Raw genomic sequence first — 25,631 nt, 5'->3', positions numbered from 1 at the left:
ATCCAGCAGTCACCGTCTTGACACTGACCAGCAGGAGACAGAAAAAACAAGTGAATTTTTGAAAAATAGAGAATTACTTTCATAGCCCTATAAGTGACGATTAACAATATTCAAACGAATTTATTATTACTGTCTTGGTTGAAATTTCTATAAATTAAGAAGTTGCTGGAAGGCTTGAAACAACTTTTCATTGAAAACAGTGAATTTGAGCGTCTTTATATTCACTTCGTGATTAAACCAATGTACCTAAGCTTCAACACCGTAAAGCAGTTACAATTCCTTGATTATTGTTTTCACTTGAAAAAGATGTGAAATACAGTTAACTTGTGTGATTAACATTGCCACCAATTATTTGTTGAATTTCCTTGCAGCAATAAATTTAAACTTTCCTACAATTTGTCAATATTGCCCAGAATTTTATTTAATCATATTTTTACTGTGTTTCTGATGCATATTACCAACAGTAATATTTAACTATCACTTTCGGGTGACTAAAATATGTAACATTTTCTGTGTTTGTATCAGAGTGGGAAAGGAACAAATGGATGAATTTTTAAAAGAACGGGAAGAATGGGTGGTTAGACAAGGTGACGTCATTAGACTTAGGACTTAGTGGCGAGTACCTTTCTTCAGCACTACAAAACATCACTGGTGCTTATTGTTTTGATCCCTCTAAAGCCACAGTTACTGTCTATTGAAAATATGTCGCTGATGTATGTTAATGATGCAGCAGTAACTCAAAAGTTTTACATAATGAATGAATTGATCGTATGGCATTGTTGGCCGGGAGGCCCCATGCGGGAAGTTCGGCCGCTGTATTACAAGTCCTTTTTAGTTGACGCCACTTCGGCGACTTGCGAGTCAATGATGATGAAATGATGATGAAGAACACACAACACCTGGTCATCACGAGGCAGAGAAAATCCCTGACCCCACCGGGAATCGAACCCAGGACCCCGTGCGCCGGAAGCGAGAACGCTACCGCATGACCACAAGCTGCGGACAGTTTTACATAATTTATATGCAATGGGACATTTACCTGTCCATCCACCATTTACAATTCCAAAGTAATATCACAGGATGTTGGAGAAAATAGGTGATGTGATGGGAATGACAGAAGAAAAATTAGGACAGTCTCCTATATTTTCCTGGCGATTCGTCATTATCTCATAGAGATCAGGTGTTCTGCCAATCGTCCACATCCCCACAACTTTATCTTCGATGCCATAACTCAATATCATCGCCATTATGTCCCTTGACACAATTTCAGGGAACACATGATGAAGACATCCAGTTACAGGGTCAAAATATCGTGTTGGAAAGGCGTGGATCACAGGGAGAACACCAGAGCTAACAAGATGACAGGAAAATTAGGGTTCAACAGCCCAGAGACACATGATCATTGGAGCTAAAGCACAAGCTCTGACTGGGGAAAGATGTAGAAGAAAATCAGCTGCATCCCTTTCAAAGAAACCATCCCAGCATTTGCTTTAAGCAATCAAGGGAAACCACATAAAACCTAATTATCGATCACTGGACAGACATTTCAACTTCAACAGCCTCTCATGAATGCAAGTCCACTGTCCTACGCACTAGGGTACCTTAAACAGTGAGGTGATAACGCAGTAAACAAATATCAAGTGTAAACTCTCATGAACAGTTCAGAATCAACTGATAGACAACTAACAGAGAAATGAAAACTACAGCCATCATCTCTCCACATCCTTATTGTAAATGTTAACTGCTAGTCTACAGCACCCATTCCCTGATTGTAAATTCACTGTGATGCTCCTCTGCTTTCAATGGTGGTGCACTTGGCATGACCAAGATTGGAATTACCACTGATGATAGGGTTATAAATACAGATAACACTACAAATCACATTACTTGCCACAGGGATGACAGACGTGCAAAGTTAGCAGTACTGTTGAACGTAAGTTTTTGGATATTACTCCCAGTAACACAAGAAAAACAGAATCTTTGTGTGTACAGTTCTTGAAGAAAATCTGTCTTGAAACATTGCGTTACTGCCGAAACAAAATACAATAAATGAACAGAAAGTAATACTGATCCAAAATCAAATAATGAAAATGGAATGTGACTGATTTATAGTATTATTTTTATAGCAGTCAGCCTTCACAATACAGTCCATCACTATACCCAATTTGAATTCCAGAACAATCAGATCATTTATCAGAATGTAAATAGTTCAGAAGAGATATCTCCATTTTGAGCAAAAAGGCAAAAGCAAGAAGGTCAAGATGATGATTACACATTAAACAAAGTTAGTGTGACAGTATACACAGGAAATACTAAGGTGCAGGGTATAAAAGCAAATGAAAGAAATTTTTACGTAAAATGGATGTGAAACAAAACGAGGATTTTGGTACATGAAGTGTGTGCTAACAAAGTATTGTTTACTTGATAATGAATGTTTAGCCATTAACAGTGCTGGAATACTTGGTACTTTCAGGGTGCATGGGGCAGGTTTCATAATTAGGCTACTCATATTAATATGACTCATTAGTAATTGGCTATAATTAAGGGTATTGTACTTTTGGAAAGTATATTATTCAGCCTGGGACGTTGGTAGGTCTGAGGGTCTTTGACAGTATTCATCTCATTCGACATCACCATATTATTTCAGATAATAACGGCATGAAATCATTCTCTTTGTACAGAAGCTCTAAATGACGACACAGTGTAGTACCCTGTAGTAAGAGGATACTGCTTTGTTGGTTGGAGTGGCATCACTTTGCTCAGACTGAGTCACAATAACCCACTATATTTTCTTGCCTAGACGATCATCAAGGTATTTCACTATTAAGTATCGAGAAAAATTTTAAAATTCAAAAAGCCACAGTAGCTCTACTTTAAGCATTTTCCCTCTCCTATTACACCATTATTTCTTCATTCACAGCACTTTTCCTCTTGCTGTCTCTTTGGTCAGTACTACTATACCGCTGGAGAATTAGCAGTTAGTAGCAACTCATCACACATACAATAATATCTGGCAAAAATCATCATTTTATTTAGTGAATGTAACCTACATCCAATTTTAAAATTCATCTTTGTAGGATTTCATTAACAATGTTGTATTTTTGATCAGTCTACATCTATATCCCACAAGCTACCTTACAGTGTGCAGAAAAGTTGATTCCTTCATAAATACGGGCATGAAAACAATTAGTGCTGATAAGCATCCAGATGAGCTCAATTTCATGGATTTCTTCGTAACGATCAGTTTTGTAGATGAATGTAGGAGGATGTATGTTGCCCAACTCTTCTTGGAAAGCACAAACCAAAAAAATTGAATGGCGCACCCTCTATGATTTCTAGCTGGCAAGAGCCCTGGATTGAGGGTGGGGGTGGGGGTGTAGTGACTCGGGACACACAGAAGTTCATACATGCCAGACAGAGATTTAGTGATTGAGATTCTGATGTTGTCTACAGACGGACATGTATGGGTACAGTATCTACCACTGAAAACAGCAACATCTGGAGTCAAGACATTCATGTTACATGATTCCAGAATTGTGTATGTATGGCCTCTCATCATATACACACAAAAAGGAACAAAATAAGACTAAATATATAAAGATTACAGATAGATTACATAATGGTAAGACAGAGATTTAGGAACCAGGTTTTAAATTGTAAGACATTTCCAGGGGCAGATGTTGACTCTGACCACACTCTATTGGTTGTGAGCTGTAGATTAAAACTGAAGGAACTGCAAGAAGGTGGGAATTTAAGGAGATGGGACCTGGATAAACTGAAAGAACCAGAGGTTGTACAGGGTTTCACGGAGAGCATAAGGGAACAATTGGCAGGAATGGGGGAAAGAAATACAGTAGAAGAAGAATGGGTAGTTTTGAGGGATGAAGTAGTGAAGGCAGCAGACGATCAAGTAGGTAAAAAGACGAGGGCTCGTAGAAATCCTTGGGTAACAGAAGAAATATTGAATTTAATTGATGAAAGGAGAAAATACGAAAATGCAGTAAATGAAGCAGGCAAAAAGGAATACAAACGTCTCAAAAATGAGATCGACAGGAAGTGCAAAATGGTTAAGCAGGGATGGCTTGATGATAAATCTAAGGATGTAGAGGCTTATCTTACTAGGGGTAAGATAGATACTGCCTACAGGAAAATTAAGGAGATCTTTGGAAAAAAGAGAACCACTTGTATGAATATCAAGAGCTCAGATGGAAACCCAGTTCTAAGCAAAGAAGGGAAAGCAGAAAGATGGAAGGAGTATACAGAGGGTCTATACAAGGGCGATGTACTTGAGGACAATATTATGGAAATGGAAGAGGATGTAGATGTAGATGACATGGGAGATATGATACTGCGTGAAGAGTTTGACAGAGCACTGAAAGACCTGAGTCGAAACAAGGCCCCGGGAGTAGACAACATTCCATTGGAACTACTGACGGCCTTGGGAGAGCCAGTCATGACAAAACTCTACCATCTGGTGAGCAAGATGTATGAGACAGGCAAAATACCCTCAGACTTCAAGAAGAATATAATAATCCCAATCCCAAAGAAAACAGGTGTTGACAGATGTGAAAATTACCGAACTATCAGTTTAATAAGTCACAGCTGCAAAATAGTAATGCGAATTCTTTACAGACGAATGGAAAAACTAGTAGAAGCCGACCTTGGGGAAGATCAGTTTGGATTCTGTAGAAATATTGGAACACGTGAGGCAATACTGACCCTACGGCTTATCTTAGAAGCTAGATTAAGGAAAGGCAAACCTACGTTTCTAGCATTTGTAGACTTAGAGAAAGCTTTTGACAATGTTGACTGGAATACTCTCTTTCAAATTCTGAAGGTGGCAGGGATAAAATACAGGGAGCGAAAAGCTATTTACAGTTTGTACAGAAACCAGATGGCAGTTATAAGAGTTAAGGGGCATGAAAGGGAAGCAGTGGTTGGGAAGAGAGTGAGACAGGGTTGTAGCCTCTCCCCGATGTTATTCAATCTGTATATTGAGCAAGCAGTAAAGGAAACAAAAGAAAAATTCGGAGTACGTATTAAAATTCATGGAGAAGAAGTAAAAACTTTGAGGTTCGCCGATGACATTGTAATTCTGTCAGAGGCAGCAAAGGACTTGGAACAGCAGTTGAACGGAATGGACAGTGTCTTGAAAGGAGGATATAAGATGAACATCAACAAAAGCAAAACGAGGATAATGGAATGTAGTAGAATTAAGTCGGGTGATGCTGAGGGAATTAGATTAGGAAATGTGACACTTAAAGTAGTAAAGGCGTTTTGCTATTTGGGGAGCAAAATGACTGATGATGGTCGAAGTAGAGAGGATATAAAATGTAGACTGGCAATGGCATGAAAACCGTTTCTGAAGAAGAGAAATTTGTTAACACCGAGTACAGATTTAAGTGTCAGGTAGTCGTTTCTGAAAGTATTTGTATGGAGTGTAGCCATGTATGGAAGTGAAACATGGACGATAAACAGTTTGGACAAGAAGTGAATAGAAGCTTTCGAAATGTGGTGCTACAGAAGAATGCTGAAGATTAAATGGGTAGATCACGTAACTAATGAGGAGGTGTTGAATAGGATTGGGGAGAAGAGAAGTTTGTGGCACAACTTAACTAGAAGAAGGGATCGGTTGGTAGGACATGTTCTGAGACATTGAGGGATCACCAATTTAGTGTTGGAGGGCAGCGTGGAGGGTAAAAATCGTAGAGGGAGACCAAGAGATGAATACACCAAGCAGATTCAGAAGGATGTAAATTGCAGTAGGTACTGGGAGATGAAGAAGCTTGCACAGGATAGAGTAGCATGGAGAGTTGCATCAAACCAGTCTCAGGACTGAAGACCACAACAACAACAACACCAACACCAACATATAAAGACAAGCCGCATTCAACTAAGATTTTAATGAAAGAGAGAAAACTACATCTGAGTGAAGATTATTGCCTCAATGGCAACTAACTACTACAACTCGCCTCATTGACTTACTTCTTTTTCAGAAAACTGATGTGTGGAACTATGTGGCTGCCCAGAAGAGACATGCTTCCTATCATGTCATCACAAAAAACTAAATAAGATAGCCATTGATGCTTTTCAGTGGGGAAAATGGACAGCAGTTCAATGGTTGAAAAGGAGACAGGTATGTATCTTGACCACTATCAACAATGCTGAAGTTAAAGCAGTAAACAAAACATATGGAGAGGCTTGTGTTTAAACAGGTAGGTGTCACATTCAAAAGGACAGGCAGAGTAGACAACTTTGGTAACACCCCAGGAAATCATAAAAGTAGAAAAATATTGGGGGTGGGAGGGAGGGAAACTATCGAGTCCTGTATTGCCATTATTGAGACCATTATCTAAAAACACAATTTCCAGCACTACTTCCACCAACTCTGAGGAAACAACAGTAAACAAGGACTTCTGCAAAAATCAAGATACTATTGTGAAGACCAATGTTGTCCTATATCTTGTTCCCTGCTTTTGAATTATCATTCACTCACAAACATTTAATGCCATACTAAAATTCATATTTCAACTTCATATTGAAGACAAGGTGAGGAGGGGGAGGGGGAGGGGGGAGGGGAGAGAGAGAGAGGGAGAGAGAGGGAGAGGGAGAGAGAGAGAGAGAGAGAGAGAGAGAGAGAGAGAGAGAGAGAGAGAGAGTGTGGAGGGGAGGGGGCGGGGTATTAAATTTCGGGAAACTTCAGTCAGTGTACAGATCGTGAGTATACTCATAATTTTATTTACAGTGACCTTCAAAACTCAACATTTCAAGCTATATGAGGTACCTCAATGTATCCACGTATTACGCCATTCATCACAACATATTTTTCATTAATAAAATATGTTTTAGTCTGGAACATACTTTGTAGAAGTAATGTTACAGGCACAGAGGGAATCTCAAAGAGAATAGAAAAAATTGTTTCCATGTAAGTAACTTATGTCTACATTCTATTAATGAGGCAGAAGTCTGCATAATTACAGAGCCTGATAAATGACTGCGTATCAAAGTAATTAGTGATTTATAGGGCTTTTGACACAGTAAAACTTTTGCTTTACAAAGACCACATGGAACTATACTCTGATTATAACTGCTCTTTACTTCTCATTTTCACTTGGCGCTACAGCACTGATACATCAGAAGGGCTATCAGCTGCACCTCAGTGATGACTCCAAAAACAGGGAGATCGTTGTTAAAAGGGGGCAGAATGTGTTTTATGACTGCTACAAATGGCAGGAGTTCCATGTATTGGCAGCAATGCCCAACAGCAGGTTACACATTTACATTGGACTACGACAACAACTTTAAGTGATGTGACACTTTGTGGTGCAATGACAACAGCAGACAGTCTTTGTGACACTGAGTGCTGAGAGGAGGAATAAGCTCCAGGACAACAAGTGTTAGCCAATAAGCAGTTTCACTCTGTCAATACAAATGAAACTGACTCCATTTTATCAAATAATAAAGAATTGTTACGGCTTTCGTGGCCACTTGTTGACAAACTGCGTATTGGCTTCTGTCTCGGGTTCTTCGGCTGACGTTCATGTAATGATTTTTCTGACGTTTCGCCAGCACGAGTGGCTGGCATTGTCAAAGCTTCACCCTCCATTGCTGGTGGTGAACTGGAGCCGAGCTCGCGGGCGCAGACGATATGTACCTGGCGCGCCAACGTCCGAGGGCTTCTCCGAGAAATGCAACACCTGGAAACTGTCCTGAGAAGCAATGGGTACTCCACAAATTATATTAGAAGTGTAACATAGCCAAACACTCGGCGAAGTAAGGAACCAGAAGAAGAAATGTCGGGTACGGCCTTTCTGCCATACATTCCCACAGTGACGGACAGAATCGGCCATATATTGCGCAAACATGGCGTAAAGACGATTTTCGAACTGACAAGGAAGATCAAAGAGTGTCTTAGATCGGCGAAGGAGAAAAGAGACCCACTTGCAATGTCGGGAATATACCGTATACCCTGCACATGCGGAAAAGTTTATGTCGGAATGACTGGACGATCCATCAACACCAGGATCAAAGAGCATAAGCAACATTGCAGGTTGGGGCAGGTGGAGAAATCGGCCGTGGCAGAGCACGCACTGAACGAGACCGACCACGTAATAAAATTCGCCGACACGGAAGTTCTGGCTGTAGAGAAGCATTATCACACGCGCTTGTTCAGAGAAGCTGTAGAAATACAAAAACACGCGAACAGTTTGAACAAGAAAGAGGAAAGCCTTAAGGTAAACGGATCCTGGCTTCCCGTACTGCAGCGAACGACCGTCGCAGGTAGCAAGAGGAGAACCGCACTGGAAATGACCGCGGAGAAGCCCTCAGACGTTGGCGCGCCAGGTACATATAGTCTGCGCCCTCGAGTTCGGCTCCAGTTCACCACCAGCAATGGAGGGTGAAGCTTTGACAATGCCAGCCACTCGTGCTGGCGAAATGTCAGAAAAATCATTAGATGAATGTCGGCCGAAGAACCTGAGACAGAAGCCAATTGGCAGTTTGTAAATAATAAAGAGATTGTGTAAGATGTAATGGACCTACACCACTTTTAGAATTATAACTGATGAAAGACCCTTAAAATTCTGAGCAAAAATAGATGAAAAAAACATCAACCTGAAGGTTAGCTTAAACTCCACAGCGCTTTATTGGCCATGGTGCTATTGGAGGTGGTACACTGTTGCCTTCCTCTAACTTTTTAACTGAGTTACACAGCCAGTTATAAGAGGACCTACCGTGTTGCGACTCACCACTTTTCTCATTAACTAACGCTGCCAGAAGTTAGAAGTAACACACAAAAATTTTGTCTGGCCGGGGACAGAATCCTTTGTCTGGGACATTACCACTAAGACACCAAGCCTATAAAACTAACAAAGCAGGCTAGTGAGGAAAATTTTGAATGATTTTTTTACAAAGAAAAATTTAGGGATAATTTAAAGTAATTAATTTGGAATTTTGGAAATTAAGGTTACAGACGTAACAGGGAATTATTTAACAATGAAATTTCAGCAAACAGGGAAGATGAGTGTCGAGAAAATGGTTATTGACCCATGATAGGACTGGTTAGACACTGGACTCTCATTCGGGAGGACGACGGTTCAATCCCGCGTCCGGCCATCCTGACTTAGGTTTTCCGCAATTTCCCTAAATCGCTCCAAGCAAATGCTGGGATGGTTCCTTTGAAAGGAACTCATGCCTTGGGACTACTATTACCCACCACCTCTACAACAGCCACCAAACATCCCCAACATCACCTCATAGCTGACATACCCTGCCTCACAGAACCACGACATTTATCACATCCTCAGAAACTCACTCCCACCACCACACAGAACCCGGAACCCAAACAGACCCAGAACCCTGTCATTATTCTTTCCTCCAAAAGCGAACATAGGAAAATCCAGTATGGAGTAATGACAATATCACAAAAAGGAGGGATTGCTACCGTTTGCCCCACTCCAAAATTCAATCACAATGGACTTATCAAAGAAATTCTCTCCTTTACCTGGTCTCTATGGAAGAAACATCTCTTTCACCGGCAACCTTAACAATCAGACTCAACTCAAAGCCAATGCTGAAGCTAGTCTGACTCAGTTCACTCCATCCAACTGTAATCCAGTTCACTCCATCCAACTGTAATCCAACCCAACTGCCCCCAAATCACCCCATTAACATTCCTCACCATCATTCCATAAATCTCTCAAACTGGAATCTAACCTTACAGCCACAGAAAGAACTACAATCCATCTAAAAACTGATCCTGACCCTTTAACATTACCTGCTGATGAAGGCTGTAGTTTTGAACTGCAGAGATTACCTATTGGAAGGACTCCACCAGCTGTCAGATCTGCCACAGTGACTCTTCTCCATAAATCCAACAATATCTACAGTCTCCCCTCAAATCCTTAGGCCCATCTCACAACCTCTCCCCAGAGTCAACCTCTCTCCTCGCACCTGCCTTTCCCTGCCACCTTTCACATGCTTTCTGAAGTCCATAAACCCAAGTACCCATAACGTCCCATACAAAAATACCAATTTCCACGCCTGACTCTCCACTGCTCCTGTTCCTCTACCACATGGCACACTGCTCATCATTACTGATGCCACTTCCATCTACACTAATGAACCTACCTTTCCCAATGACTGACCAATTCCAAGCCTACAGCCTCCTTCCTGGTCAACCATGACCAACTACATCCTCACCCACACTTACTTCACTTTTGAAGTTACCACCTGCAGACAAATCCATGGTACAGCAATGGGCACCCACTTGGGACCTTATGCAAATCTATTCAAGGGCTGTCTAGAGGAAACCTTCCTTATCAGCCAGAATCCCAAACCCCTCACCTAGTTCAGTTTCATTGACAAGATATTTGTCATTTGGACTGAGGATGTGAACACCCTATCCACATTCCTCCAGAACCTCATTACCTTATCCCCCAGTTGCTTTGCCTGGTCATCCTCAACCAAACAAGCCATTTTCCTCAATGTACATCTCCACCTCACAGACTGTTGCACCATTATCTCCGTCAATGTCAAGCCTATTAGCCCCCAGCAATACCTCCACTTCGACAGCTGCTACCCGAGGAGTCCCTTCTACACACACTAGACGACCGTGGTCATCGCATCTGTCATGATGAGCATTGCTTCTTCTAATATACCACTGGTCTCAGTGAGGCCTTCACAGACTGAAATTACACTCTTAACCCTGTACAGAAACAAGTCTCCTATGTCTTGTCTTTCCAGTCATCTACTACCCCCTCACAATTGCACCTTCTGGCCACCAAGCAGCACTCCCCTCACGACTACGTACTACCCAGGAATTGAGTAACTGAATTACATTCACCACCAGGGTTTCTACTAACTCTCTTCATGCCCTGACAGAGGAATATCCAAGCCCACTATCCTTCCCACAGTGGTATACTGCCTATCACCAATTCTGCACAACACCCTTGTTCATTTTTACACAACCTCCACTCCCAACCTCTGTAATAGAACCAAATGCAAGACCTGTCCCATACATCCTCCTACCACCACCTACTCTATTCCAGTCACTCACATCACCATCAAAGGTAGTGCTGCTTGTGAAAGCAGTCATGTGATCTACAAACTATGCTGCAACCACTGCACTGCTTTCTACAAGAGCATGACAACCATCAAGCTTTCTGTCTCCACGAATGGCCACAGACAAACTGTGGCCAAGGGACAGCTGGACCATCCAGTTGCTGAATATGCTGCCCAACACAATATGCTTCACTTAAATGACTGCTCCATGCCCTGCACCATCTGGATCATTCCTCCCAACACCAGCTATCCTGAACTGCACAAGTGGAAATTCTGCTGCAATATATCCTACGTTCCTGCAACAACCTCGGCCTCAACCTTCGCTTGTTCCTGTCCATCCACCTATCAATTTCCCTGCTCCCAATCCAGCCCTACGGAGGCTTTTATTCCACCGACACACAGACTGGTCTCTTTCCTCTACTCTTCACTCTGTTGCTGCCCCCCTGCCCTAACTTCCTAACTGCACCTAGCAGCACTACCACGTCCCCACGATGTCCCCGAATACTCCCACAAGCAGCACTACACCCTCCCCCGCCTTCCCTGTTATTCCCCCCCTCCCCCTCATTGCCCCAGCCTCTTCCTTACCCCCACTGCCCATTGACTGCTTCTCCCATTACGTAAAGCTGCTCAAAGTCTGAAGATAGTGGTGTGTTTCTCGCTCGAGGACGACGACTTTTGGCCAAAAGCTTAAATGGATAGTCATCTTTTTGTTGTACCTGTCTGCAACTCAACATCCCCTTTATATGGCGAGTAGTGATCTATCCTTTTCATAATGGTCATTACTGGAAATGTTAAGACTAAGAAGAAAACCGAATGGAAACTTAAATGTTCTGTGGACACCAATTTTCACTAATGTCGATGAAAATGGCACAGCAACTAACAAATTTCTCCTACCATTTCAAGTTTCCTTTTATATTTTTACACAGTACTATTTAAGACACACACCAGGAACATAATTGGTATCTAATTACAACAAAGTAAATTTGCAAGTAATGCCAGAGAAGCTGCATAAAGCTATTTCAGGTACGAAGAAAGGACGGGAGGGAGGGTGCCTAGAGGATACTGTTGTTCAGCAGAAATGGCTAACTTCAATGGCAAAGTTTACAAAAAGAACAAACAAAATTGTCTGCAGACAGACAGACTAATGAAAAAAGCCCTGACAATGGTAGAATTATATTCCTTCACAAGAAAGGAGGCAGACTCTGACTAAACACAGAAGAAAACTGTAACTTATTACCCTCCTCTCCATAATATTCAAGATATTTGCTAAATTTATCAGAAATGGGGGAGAACTCAAGATTTTAATAACAATATTATGAAAACAATAGTTGCTACTCACCATATAGCAGGTCTACACACACAAAACACACACACACACACACACACACAAAACACACACACACACACACACACACACACACACACACACACACACACACACACACACACGCCCGAGGGAGGACTCGAACCTCCGCCGGGACCAGCGGGGATAAGGAGGAGGCTGGAACAGGAGGGGGAGGAATAGCAAGGTAGGAGTGGAAAATGGCAGACAGACAACATGTTGGTTGTCGTGCCTACATAGAATGCAGCACAGTGGTTACAGCTTAGCTTGTAGATCACACGACTGGTTTCACAGGTAGCCTTGACTTTGGTGGGACATTGACCCTTATGACTGGACTGGAGTAGGTGCCGGTGGGAGGATGTACGGGACAAGTCTTGCATCTAGATTACAGGGATATGAGTCGTGAGATAAGGGGTTGGGAGCAAAGTTTTGTAAGGATGGAGAAGGATATTGTATAGTTTCAGTGGGCAGTGAAATATGGGAGGTCCCCCATGCCTTATCTCTCCAGTCACACACCACCTCCGAAAGTCCCACCATCCTTAGAGGAGCATTTCCCTTCTGATCAATACCACAAGGATTGGGGCGACTTAATCACATTGTCCACCAGCATTTTGAATACCTCTTGCTGTGCCCTAAAATGAGGACTGTACTATCCACTATCCTTCCTAACACTCCCACAGTGGTATTCCACCACTCACTGAACGTACACAATATCCTTGTCCATCCCTACACACAACCACTGCTCTCAACCCCTTGCCTCACGGTTCATGCCCTGTAATAGACCTAGATGTAAGACCTTTCCCATACATCCTCCCACCATTACCTACTCCAGTCCAGTCACAAGGATCAATGTCCCACCAAAGTCGAGGCTATCTGTGAAACCAGTCACATGACCTACAAGTGAAGCTGCAACCAATGTGCTGCATTCTGTGTGGACACGACAACAAGCAAGCTATCCATCCACATTAATGGTCACCGATAAACTGTGGCCGAGAAACAGTTGGACCACCCTGTTGCTGAGCGTGCTGCAGAACATGACTTTCTTCATTTCAGCAGCTGCATCACAACCTGTGCCACCTGGATCCTTCCCTCGAACACTGGCTTTTCTGAATAGCGTGAGGGTGAACTCTTCCTACAATATATCCTACAGTCCCATAACCCTCCTGGCCTCTACCTTCATTAGTCATTGTCCTTCACCCACCCACGCCCTTCTCTGTTTCCACTCTAGCCCTATACAGCCCTCTACTCCACCAACGCATCCATCGTCTTTTTACTTATCTTTTCCTGCCGCCCCCTCCTCCCCCCACCCCCCCACCCCCCAAATTAACCTCCGTACTGATACCTAGCTTTCCTCCTCTCCACTCACCTCATCCCCATATGCTGCACCAAGAGTAGCACTTTACCCCCCACCTCGCTATCCCTCTCCAGCCTCCTCCTCACACCCACCACCCAGTTTGCTTCTCCCATCACGCATACTGCTCACATTCTGGCTTCAGTGGCCAGAGACTGCGGTCATGTGTGTGTGAGTTGCATTTCCGTGTGTGCGGTGACAGTCTTTTTGTTGCACCTATTTGCAACTCGGCACCTTCACTGTATGGTGAGTAGCATCACTTCTTTTCATAATTCTGTTATTATTCCATCCTGGATTTTCCATTGTTTAACATTAGATTTTCATCATTTATAGGGTCAGGTTGGCTTTGTATGTGGATAAATCAGAAAAGAAAATGGCTTACCATATGCCTGGGATTCACAGTTTAAATAACCTTTTAATTCAGCTTAAACAAAACCAGTATAAATAGTCTTTGAGACATAAGCCACTGATTTAGCTTATTACATTACACTGAAAAATATATCTCCATGCCACTTCTCCCATTGAACATCAACATTATGCTGAAAAATATGGAACTTTAGTGACTAGTCAGGTTAGAAGATTCCACAGACCAATAATTTTCTCAGATAATTTAGAGATAGTTTTCAAATCCTTAATGCATTGAGTGCTATGTGAGCCAATGTTGGCTCACAGTTACACAGCTTGTGATGCCACATGGGCCATATCTGGCTCACATGCAGAGTTGTGTTTAGAGGCCTTGTGAACCTCATAGGGCTCACAGGTAACGCGTTTCAACTGTAAGTTTAAAAGTTAACACTCTCATATTCATAGTATCCAATATTTTTGCAGTTGGTAGCCATGATATTCCTAACTGCAACCACTGGGGATATACTTCACAACAACTCAGTTGTAGTAGTCTTTTGTTAGTTTTGCTGATTGGTCATGTATGCTAGTTGAGGTTACATTTGTGTATTTGATTAGCTTCCTAGTTTGTTATTAAGGCCAAAAGAAGACAAACTTTGAAGAAATTGAGCAGCTAGTGAATGAGGCTATGCAAGATAGTGTATCAAGTTGTGAAAGTGACATTTTTGGTAACACAGGCAGCGACCCCCATTACGAGCCTGATAATGAATGTTGTGTTAGAGACCCAACAAAGCAATCGAAGTTTATTGAAAGTGATGACAAAGGGAGTGACTTTGAGGAACTGAATATCTGTCATACACTTAACCCAGGTAATACTTTTCTTATCGGGTCTAGCTCTCCACAAGATACATTAGGCCCACAAGACCCTTCCTGCTCTACAGACCATAATTATTTAAAACCTCCATTGTTGCAAAATATTGTGGATTTGAGTGTTATACATGACAGCTATAATTCCGAAAATGACTCTGATGGAACACCAGATGGAAATATTACCAATGTCACAGATCTAATATGTGCAGATGCTACTGAGGAGACAAAGCTATTTCCTACGTGCTTTTCTGTTGCTTTATCAAATTATGTTGAGCAATTGTCTGCCAGAGGAAGCACATTTTCATTTCATTCATAATGATGGGTTTTCTTGTGGCTGAAACAAATCAACATCTAAAACAAAAAATTAATTCTCAACAACTCAAGCCACAATTCCAGGCTAACGAAATGGAAAGAACAAATATAGCAGAGATGAACGTTTTTTGTGGCATTGCAATGTGTATGGGCCTGGTAAAATGATAAATTTAGCTTGCTATTGGAGCAAGTCTATACTTTACTCTACCAAGGTTAGCTCCATTATGTCATGTAACTAGTTTGAAATACTCCTCAGACTATGTCATGCTTCTAATAATGTAACTAGACTTGAAAGGGATAGACTCCACAAAGTCCAACCTCTCTTAGAACTGATAGTACAAAAATTCAAGGACACAACTTGTCCCCCAAGAGTAAATTTGTATTGATGGGACTATTATCCCACTTAGGGGACATTTGTCATTTCAGCAATATGTACCAACAAAAGGCATAGATATGGGGTAAAAGTCTTCAAACTTTGCCTTCCATCTGGCTACACATGGAACCTCAAAGTCTACGCTGGTAAGGAAGCAACTACAGGTTTTTGTGTTCCACAAAAAGTAGTTATGGAGTTACTTGACCCTTTGTTGCACAATGGGATGACACTGTACTGTGACAATTGGTACAGTAGTGTATCATTGTCTACCGAACTAGTGAATACCTCTAACCACCTTGTTGGCACTCTTAGGAATAACAGAAAAGAAAACCCACAAACTGTAATATCCGCAAAACTGAAAAAAAAAAAAGCAGCGAACAGTATGTTCACAGAGCAACACAAAAACCTCTCATCAAATGGAAAGATAAATGGGATGCTTTGATGATTTCTATCAAACGTAACAATGATATGGTGCCTGTAAAATGTAAAATTGGCATGTAAGTTTTGAAACCCAAAGCAGTCACGGACTACAATGCTGCCAAGTCATTTATTGATGCATCCAATCAGACGAGCTCATACTCAACGACACTTTGGCGTACAGGTAAAGGTACTAAAAGATTTGTTTCTGAAATCCTTTTCGGAACATCAGTTGTAAATGCTCAAGTGCTGTACAACTTGACAAACAAAGGCTCCAAGTCTCGCATACAAATAATTCCTTTCAGGGAGCGCTTGACTCTACTGCTATTGAATGCCAAAGATCCACAACCACAAGGAACATTATAACTGTTCCACGAAGATAACAGCCATCACCTCTTCAAAGAACTGGGTATACTAACTACTGCCTCTCAGTATATTTACTCATTAATGAAATTTGTCCTAAATAATATATCTCTTTTTCCAACAAACATCTCTGTTCATACATACAATACCAGGAACAAAAATGATCTGCACAAGGACTTAAAAGCACTTACTTTAGTTCAAAAAGGGGTCCACTACTCAGGAACACTCATCTTCAATAATTTGCGAGTAAACATAAAAAATTTAGTTACAAATAAAGATCAGTTTAAAAGGAGCCTGAAAGACTTACTACTGGCCAACTCCTTCTACTCCATTTATGAACTTTTTAATAGAAACAAATGATTTATTGTATATATTCATACTATTAGTATTGTTGTTTCAACTTAAAAAAAAAAAATTTGTCATGTTCCACATCCACGAGGATCTCCTCAGCACAGATCTATGGAACGAAAAACTAATCTAATCTAATCTTGTGACAGTGGATGGACCACAAAGCAGAGCAGTCGAAGATGAGGTTCGCGGTGTTGTAAGTGCCTGCGAAGAAAAGAAGAAAGAAAGGATGCTGCTAAGAAAGAGTGTGCTCCTAAATGCAATAAATGTGACAGTTTTATGTCCATCGAGTGTTTTAGTGACATTCACAAAGCTGTGTTGAAAAAGTAGACTATTCTAAGACCTTTATTCAGGAAATTATTGTCAGACCAAGTAAAAAAAATTGTAAATAATGTTATGTGTAGCTAATATAATCAAATAAACTAAATGTTTGAATCATTTCTTGAGAAAATATTTTTTATAACTGTTGTTTTATATCATGTGAGACACATGGGGCTCATGTGGCCACGGATTATAACTGTGTTAAAGTGTTGTTCTTGGGCCACATGAGCCATATATGGCTCACATCTGTTATCAGTCCAGATCAGTCATAAATTAACATTTTAAGAAGTAACTTAATCCTACCGCTGACATAAAAAAATCGATTTGGCTTCAGATGTAATATTGTGATTTCAATGTCCATGGTCCAAATTTCATCACGGCAGTTGATGTGTTAAATTGTGAAAATTAAAGAGAAATGTGAGTTAATGGAACATACCTGACCCGCCTTCAAATTTGTAGGTTAACATTGTACTGCTTGCTCATAAAGCACAGACTTTAACAAAGATGGAAAGAACTTAACAAATCAAGTTTCAAAGCAAGCCTGAAAATTGGCTTCAATGACATTAATGGAATCAGTTACAAAATGAGATTTTGTATCAAGATCAGTTGGAGACATCCATTACACACACAAGAAAAGGAATGGCCTGGATTGCTTTCAATCAACAAAATATGTGGAAGCTAACGCAAAACAATTGATGGTTGCTCAGCAAACAAACAAAAATTGCTAGTTGCTCAGCAAACAGAAAAGAGAGAAATGTTGGTAATTACTTGGAGAGAAAATAATATTAAGAAACCGATCAGAACACTGACTCTTTTGTCAATTTTGACCATAAGGGAAACTAAATGAAAGTGGGCCGGATGTGTAGGCAGACATGGATTCCAAGGTTTACACAATGAAAAAGTAGATGTACTAATAGGATGTGGGAAGGCAACAACATGACATCTACAGGAACAACATGGATGTTTAGAAGCAGGCCTAAAGCATAATGCATACTGTTGATGATGACCACAAAAGTTTGAACAATTTTACACTATGAATTTGCATAATGTAGGGAACAAAGGAAATGAAGTTTGACAATACACGCTATGGACAGATTTAATTGTATTATTTCTAAGATCATGAACAACCCAAACATAGTTGCATTTTAGACAGTATTTCTCATACTACAGCAATATCAGCTTCATTCCTGATTTTCTTTGAACTTAAATTACTTCAAACGAGGCAAGAGTCAGCATATCTAACACCAAAATCTTCATTTCACCAATCACTACCCTGTTAAGTCACACTCTTCCATACTTTATCTCACTCCTAGCAGTTATGTTTTCTTGGCAGACCACTTCCTTTTAAACTTTTTGGGAGGTGCTTCAGTATACTCTTGGACCAGCTTCTATTCTCCTATCACAGTCCTATCCGAGCAGTTGCCAATTCCAAATTCTGTCAACTATTGTGTCCTGCACATCAAAATCTTATCCTGACATCTTTGTTACTTACAAGCAGTTAGCAGAATACTTGCTGCATGTCACCAATTGTCCACTTCCACAATCATTAGCATATTCTTGGTCTTAGTTGTAATGTGTCAACTTTTGCACAGTGTGTATATTGCAAATGGTTCAACAATAGCTTTTCCTGTTCTTCCTTTGGATGACAATAACGGAATGATATGGCTCTCTGAGCTGAGCAAATCTCTGACATGTCAGTTTTGCATTTCCCATTTGCTATCAAAGTAGACCCAGCATGCTTGTATATTTTTCCACATCTATATTTTTCCAATGTCCAAATCCATTGAGAGCTCTCCTACAGCAACATATTCATAAAAATTCTGCCATACTTATCTTCAAGTTCCCTCCTTTACAAATGATCTTTAAATTTTGTACCATGAATGAAAAACGTCTGTCATCTTTAGCTATCAGCTCTTTCAGCAGAAAATGATAATGTGAACAGATAATCTCTTACTTCCACTTGCATCCTTTAACAACGTTTCATCCACTTCTCACGCCATGAGTGGCCAAGGCAATGAGTCGTGTATGAACTGACAGGTGCATGTGTGTGAGAGTGTCAGAAGTGCTAAAACCAAAACCATGCATCTGGGCCATCACTGAGTTATGTAACACAGCTAGAATACTAAAATCACTGGCTATTTCCAGGCAGCAATAGTGGTTACAGATCTTATCGATCTAACAGTGTGACACCTTAAAAACAGTATGACATATTAATACATGTAAACTTCTATATATACTGTTTGTTAACTTTATAATGTGTGTGAATTTTTGTGAAGATTGTTGTTGATGAGTAAACATTTGAATTGACAGAAAGAACTCTGAAATAATGTAGTTTGTGTTAAATGATAGGAAGTCACCGTTTGCATACAGCTGGCACCTTGATGACTATGAAAGACTTTGGAAGATGCGCTTTCGAGCGGGAACACGCAACTTTCTGTTGCAGTGAAGGCTGCACACTACACTGTTTAGACCATTATCTAAGTAATTTAACTATTTCATTAAAGCAGTGTATGGCAAAGTAATATCCGACCACAGTCATAATCTGATGTCTTGGGGTTTACACAGTTCACATTTACTATATGAATTACAGTAACAATTGCATAACAACATTTAAATTATTTCCAAATTCTATGTTGTACTAAAGATGGAAACTACAGGCTTACAGAAAAAAGAATAGTTTTGGGAGCTGTGTGAATAATAACTGGGCACCACATGAGATCCAAGTTTCTCCCTGCGTGTACAAAGTTCAAATAACTTATGGGAATGCAGCCAGGTGATGTCACAACAACATCTGATATTTGAACAGGTGCACATCCTGTCATTTTCAAAGCAAAACTGTTGCTTTGAAAATGGCCGAGTGTGCACATGTCAAAATATCAGCAGTTGTCTACGATGTCAGTTAGTTGCATCGCTCTAAATTATTTCAGAACTTGACAAATATACAAAATGTTTTGGTTGTGGTAACCCTGTAACAGCGAAACTTTTGATAATGGTAACAACTGAAGACTAAGAAGAAGAACTATCCAGATTTGAAAAAAACTTTACACGTATTACCCATACTGTTTCAGGAAGGGCCAAAAGTTGTTTCAATTACTTTAAGAAAGGACCATAAATATTGGCAGCATTTGTTGTTGTTTGGATGCTGTCAGAAAAAAATTCAAATTCGAAAAATGTATTTCATTGTCTCTTTTCCTTCAACAACTTTCCAAGGTGAAGATTACAGTAAATGTTAAACATTCCGTACCAACTTGTTGGTGGATACATTACAGCATTATATTTAAGTAATAGAGCAATGAATTTGGAGTTTGCCAATACCGGTGTACTGCTGGATGCCCGAGTAGGCAGATGTCAAGGCATCCAGTCCCAGGCCCGTACCATTGTGCGCCGCAGCTGCAGAACCCAGGCCATTGATGGAGGCCATCGAGTTCAGTGGTGACCCTGTCAAGCTGCCGAGCCCCATGCTCGTAACAGGGCTCAGTGGGCTGCCACCTGACGTTTGTCCTGTTAGCGACCCTGCAATAAACACATTTCAGTTGCCAAGAGAATTCTCGAACGTCACAAATAACACTGCTCATTCTAAAGCTTAATGACAAGTTGTAGTACTGTAACCCACGGTAAGTTGTACTGTACTGCACACTGGCCTCTGTTATTACAGATATAGGCAACTACGTTCTGCATAAATATTGGCCTAGTATTGTAATTATTAAGCTAGCAGTGTAAGTTAAACAACACCTGTTTGACGTAACTCAGTAAGTGTAAGATCAAAATTGAAACAAATTCTCTTTATGTTCCTGACCGAGGAGTGACTACTGCTGCACGAAGACATTCCAATTAACCTATTTGGAACTGTGTTTGCCTAAGGGAGACTGAAGTCTCCAGTGAGCCTTTTACCAGCAAGCTGAACTACTGATCTTCTATGGACTAAGTGCACTGCATTGCAAGAAAAAGTCTTGATCTGCATGGTATGGTATTGTAGGGCAATAAAGAGAAACTAAACAACAGATTTGAAAGATGTCTCTTTCAAAACCCCTGTGTAACTATTTTTCAAGAAGTAACAGGGTGTACACACAGATCATATAAAGAAGTTCCTGGATTTCCTGGTTAAAAAAGCACTTTTTCCCAAGTGAAAATACGCTGCTTCCAAGGTGAAAAATATGCTTTTTCCACGGTAAGTGACAGTATACTTTCCCTCGGAGCTGTAAAAATATCAATCCTTTGAATGGTAAAGGTTTTGTACATTAGCATAGAAGTTCCTGGCACTTCAGAGAAAGAAAAAAACTTGTCAAAAAAGTTTTGGAAAGACCTTTGATGTGCAGCAATGTTCACGCTGTATATTTTCGTATTCGTGTTACAAAAGTATAGATTTTAATTCCACCAAATACAGCACATTAGTTTCTGAAGCATTTAAATCAAAACTGAAATGTGCTTTTGTAAGCCAATCACAGCTCGTCATGTGATGTCGTCAGCCAATGACAGCAAATACTCAGAGCATAGGACACGTGATGTCGTCAGCCAATAGGAACATTACTGTTAAGTAGCATGAACACACAAACAGAAAAGTTAATGGTTTAAATTAATGTACACAGTGCAGCTACAAGAAAAGCTCTCTAAAATATTGGTCTTTTTGTGTGTGTTACACTTGGAGGTGCATCACAGAAATGTGCCAGTAAAGTTTTAAATAATGGCAATCTCTGGTCTTCTGGGCTCGAAATTCTTCTAAGTGGCTGGTTCTCAATACGTTAAGTTTTAAATGATTGTCACCTTCTGTGATTTAACACATTCATACCACATTCTCACACATAACAGAATTCACCTTATGTTCACAATATTTTCCTGTAACCTTTTAGAAATAGGTCCGTTGCAGCAGTTGCAAGAGAGCACCAGAAAAGAGGCGTTACTCTGCATGGGCAGTTATGGATTGAAGTGCACATTTGTAAGACCAGATAAACAAAGAACTAGGCTCAACCTGGTATTAAGTTTTCCACTGCCATCTTCAGAACGCAAATTTTCTTGGAGTACCAGTACAGCATTATTTCATGTTTTGTTCTTTATTATCGCATAATGCCATACATACCAGAAGATGAAAGTGTGCACTTTAAATTCAGTGAACAGTTGAAACTAGCCAATGGTGTGGAATGGAATACTTCATTTCTAATAAATTGGTACCGCTGCAGGAAAGATCAATAAAAGCCACATTTATTTAGCAAACCGACGAAAATAACTTCATTGTTGTGCAAAGTGATTACAGCTTGACTGCCAAAAATGTGGAAATAAAATATAATCAGAAAATGGAAACTAATAACATTTTGGCCTTCCATAATTATATGAATTATTTTAATTCACTTGACAACTCCCAGTCACAGAAATCCATTTTGTTTTCATCTGACGTGAGGACTATAAATGAGGAGGCAACAGCAAAATCACTTAAAACATAAACACAGCTCACGTGGAGACCAATCCCCCCCTCACCACAACCCGAACTGCTCTGGGCACGCAAGAATCAGGCAGCTTAGGCACGCTAGTCAAATTTTTCCAGGTAGCATCTGGCTGCTTGTTACTGCTGTTGATACAGCTAACAGCCACATTTCAAGCAGCCAGAAGAGGGAAAAGGTACTGCCCATAAGCAATTCAATTGCACATTTTGCCTGCTGGCAACTACTCAAACAAACTTAACATAAACAGTTGTGACATCACACTCATAGGCAGCAGTTTACTGTTATGAAGCATTCTATAGACTTCGTCCTAAAGCCTTTGACACATTGTGCTGTTTATCATTTCTTCCTAGTTAAAATTACATAAATTTGTCTAGAAGAATGAAAAATGCCCAGAATTCTAAAGAACTGCTGGGTTTTTCCCAGTTTTCTCTCAGACGAAAAAATTCCTGAGTTTTTCCCATGATTTGGTTGTCCCACACATATAAATCCTGAAATATTGACGGTGATCCATTGTTTCAATATGTTTCATAGAAAAAAATGTTTTTAGTCACCAATACTCCTGTATTGTGATGATCTGGTCTCCTAATTTTAAACAAAGGGAGTTTTCCTCTTTGGTAGCACATGGACCCCTGAATGTGAGGACTCTGCATGTGCCCAAGAACTACTGAATAATCCAAGACACAACATGACTTCGGGACTGTCATTCCAACCATTAAGATATGCGAAGTCTGTACATATTCAAACAACTTCAACGAATTGTTATGAATAATATTCATCTCTTACTCTACTTTTACAAATGATTATTGTAACTTAATTAAAAATTAATCACATATGCTTTGTATGATCCAAAGAAAAAAATTTGTTCCTTCTCTACTACTACTTAAGTGTACCATTTATGTTACCTTTCGAGGCAATAAAATAATAGCTTAGTAAATTTAAAGCTTTCACTATTGGTCCAGCTTTCAACATGAATTTCTGCAGGCCAAATGCAATAAAATCTTTGTGAACACGGTATTTTGAGGGTAGCACACTTCATATCACTTCGTGTAGCATGCAAATTGGGGAGGAATGGAGATTGGAGGAGGGAGGGAGGGAAGGGGGTGGAGGGGGGGGGAGATAGATAGGTAGAGAGAGAGAGAGAGAGAGAGAGAGAGAGAGAGAGAGAGAGAGAGAGAGAGAATATGTGGTGCAGGAAGTCAATATCCACTCTCTTACTGCCATGCCATGCAGAGCTCTGATCTCATATTTATTTGGGATAGGGCAATACCAGCAGCAGGATCATAAAATCTTTCATGCACAAATAAAGCAGACATAATTTGGAGGAAAACAACACTAATAAAATTTCCATTGGTTTCCATTTACACTAATTACTGGTTGACTATGGAACTAAGAGAAGTAAGTAACTTGGTCCATGTGTTAAACTCAATCAAAAGCATACACAGTTAGATACAAAAAATGGTGTTGCTCAGATTGAAGTTACGCAGGGCGCTCACCTGTACTGCTTGTTTTTCCTAGGAGACCTGGATCCCATCAGAGAAGAAATGAAAGAACGAGTATTAGAGACTGATAAGTAGTTGCAAATCACCATTTATAATGTTCTAAATGTTCTATGAACAAAAACGGGGATACTACGTGTTTCATATCAGGATTTGAAACTGTGGGAGAGAGAGGAAGGAGGGAACACACACACACACACACACACACACACACACACACACACACACACACACACAGAGAGAGAGAGAGAGAGAGAGAGAGAGAGAGAGAGAGAGAGAGAGAGAGATATTGATTTTACTGTAGTAACAGAGTAAACCAAACCAAGTTACTGCAGACAGAATAGTAACTAACTGTGGATCTCTGTAAGTAAAGAAAAGCAATGCAACACGTAAGCCTCCTGAAAGAAAAATGAAGAATTGATCTGACCAGTATTAATATTTTCTAGCAATACAATCTGTTGATCACTAATAGTTATGGACAGTGATTGATGTGAGCATCCCTTCTTTCTGACAAGGGATATCAGTCACTTTCTGAACACTGTAGCACTGTTTACTTCCCACAAATCATGAATCTATGTACGATTATTAATATAACAAGTAACATTTGATTTGATCCTGTATCATCATTTCCCATAACAACAGTGAGGAAGATTTGAAGGGGGCCTTGTGTGGACAATAGAGTGCTTATGCAGGTAAATGTGGCGATTTGAATGCTGCATGAATCTAAAAAAGGGTGGATGTGGGGGAGGGGGGACACAGAGTGAGTTTTAAAACTTCACACATAAAGGCTGCAAACACACACACGTGTGTGTGTGTGTGTGTGTGTGTGTGTGTGTGTGTGTGTGGGCGTGCGCGCGAAGTTCACTGAGACAGATCCAAACAAATCTGTTATTTAGTTAGAAGGATTAGTTTTTTCATATTTCACTGAAGTACTGTTTTCCTTTTACTGCAGATACCACCAGTTTATTTTACTACTAAGTATAATCTGCATAATCTCACCTGCACTACTTGCTTTCCTTAGGAGTGCTGAATTTCCCAGTGTATGGTTAGAAACAGAAAGAGAAAGCAGAAAATAATTAAACAATTAAGCACGTAAACTGTCTGGAGGAAAATAATTTATAAAAATATCCAATTTAAGTGAACAGATACAGATTTAGATGAACATTAATACTGCTTCCAAAGCTACCATGCTGACATAAAAAAGGAAGTTTCACAAGTTGCGACATGGTCGCAAATTAAAAAAGCGATCCAGGAACTATAGGATGAATTTCTTTTATTTTTCGTAATGATCACAAAACTTTTGATCTGTGCACTAGCTGCATTTCATTTCCCACATTTTGCTGCATATCTGAAGATGGTCACTGCTGACCAAAACTGGTAGTTTAAGGATCTAAAGTTTTGAGATCACTGGTGGAAATAAAAGAAACCCATTCTAAAAATGAAGTTGTCAGCAGGCATATTTCTCCATTTTCATCCATACACAATAATTTACAGTGCCAAAAACATTGACATCACACTCCACACAGTAACAAAGTGCCGAAGAAATGCAAGCTCTCTAAGCATGTAAATACAGCTGCACATGTGTACGACATTTGCGGTT

General features: G+C 40.2%; 1 protein-coding gene across 17 annotated transcripts in view; it reads right to left on the bottom strand.

The window, feature by feature from the left end:
• LOC126195116 (CUGBP Elav-like family member 2) overlaps nt 1-25,631 on the bottom strand; it is a 1,269,424-nt gene that overhangs the window by 11,879 nt on the left and 1,231,914 nt on the right. For 7 of the 17 annotated variants that reach the window (XM_049933591.1, XM_049933590.1, XM_049933588.1 and 4 more), the window contains 3 exons: nt 25,031-25,057; nt 24,029-24,055; nt 20,416-20,613 (listed from right to left, as the gene is read on the bottom strand). In XM_049933591.1, coding sequence (XP_049789548.1) covers nt 20,416-20,613; nt 24,029-24,055; nt 25,031-25,057 — 252 coding nt within the window. The remainder of the gene's footprint in view (nt 1-20,415; nt 20,614-24,028; nt 24,056-25,030; nt 25,058-25,631) is intronic. The other 10 variants (XM_049933595.1, XM_049933596.1, XM_049933601.1 and 7 more) reach the window with 3 other exon arrangements.

Source organism: Schistocerca nitens, chromosome 7, assembly GCF_023898315.1.
Source record: "Schistocerca nitens isolate TAMUIC-IGC-003100 chromosome 7, iqSchNite1.1, whole genome shotgun sequence".
In the NCBI taxonomy this organism is placed as follows: domain Eukaryota; kingdom Metazoa; phylum Arthropoda; class Insecta; order Orthoptera; family Acrididae; genus Schistocerca; species Schistocerca nitens.
Note: the sequence above shows the minus strand (reverse complement) of the source record. Positions and strands in the feature narration are given on the sequence as shown.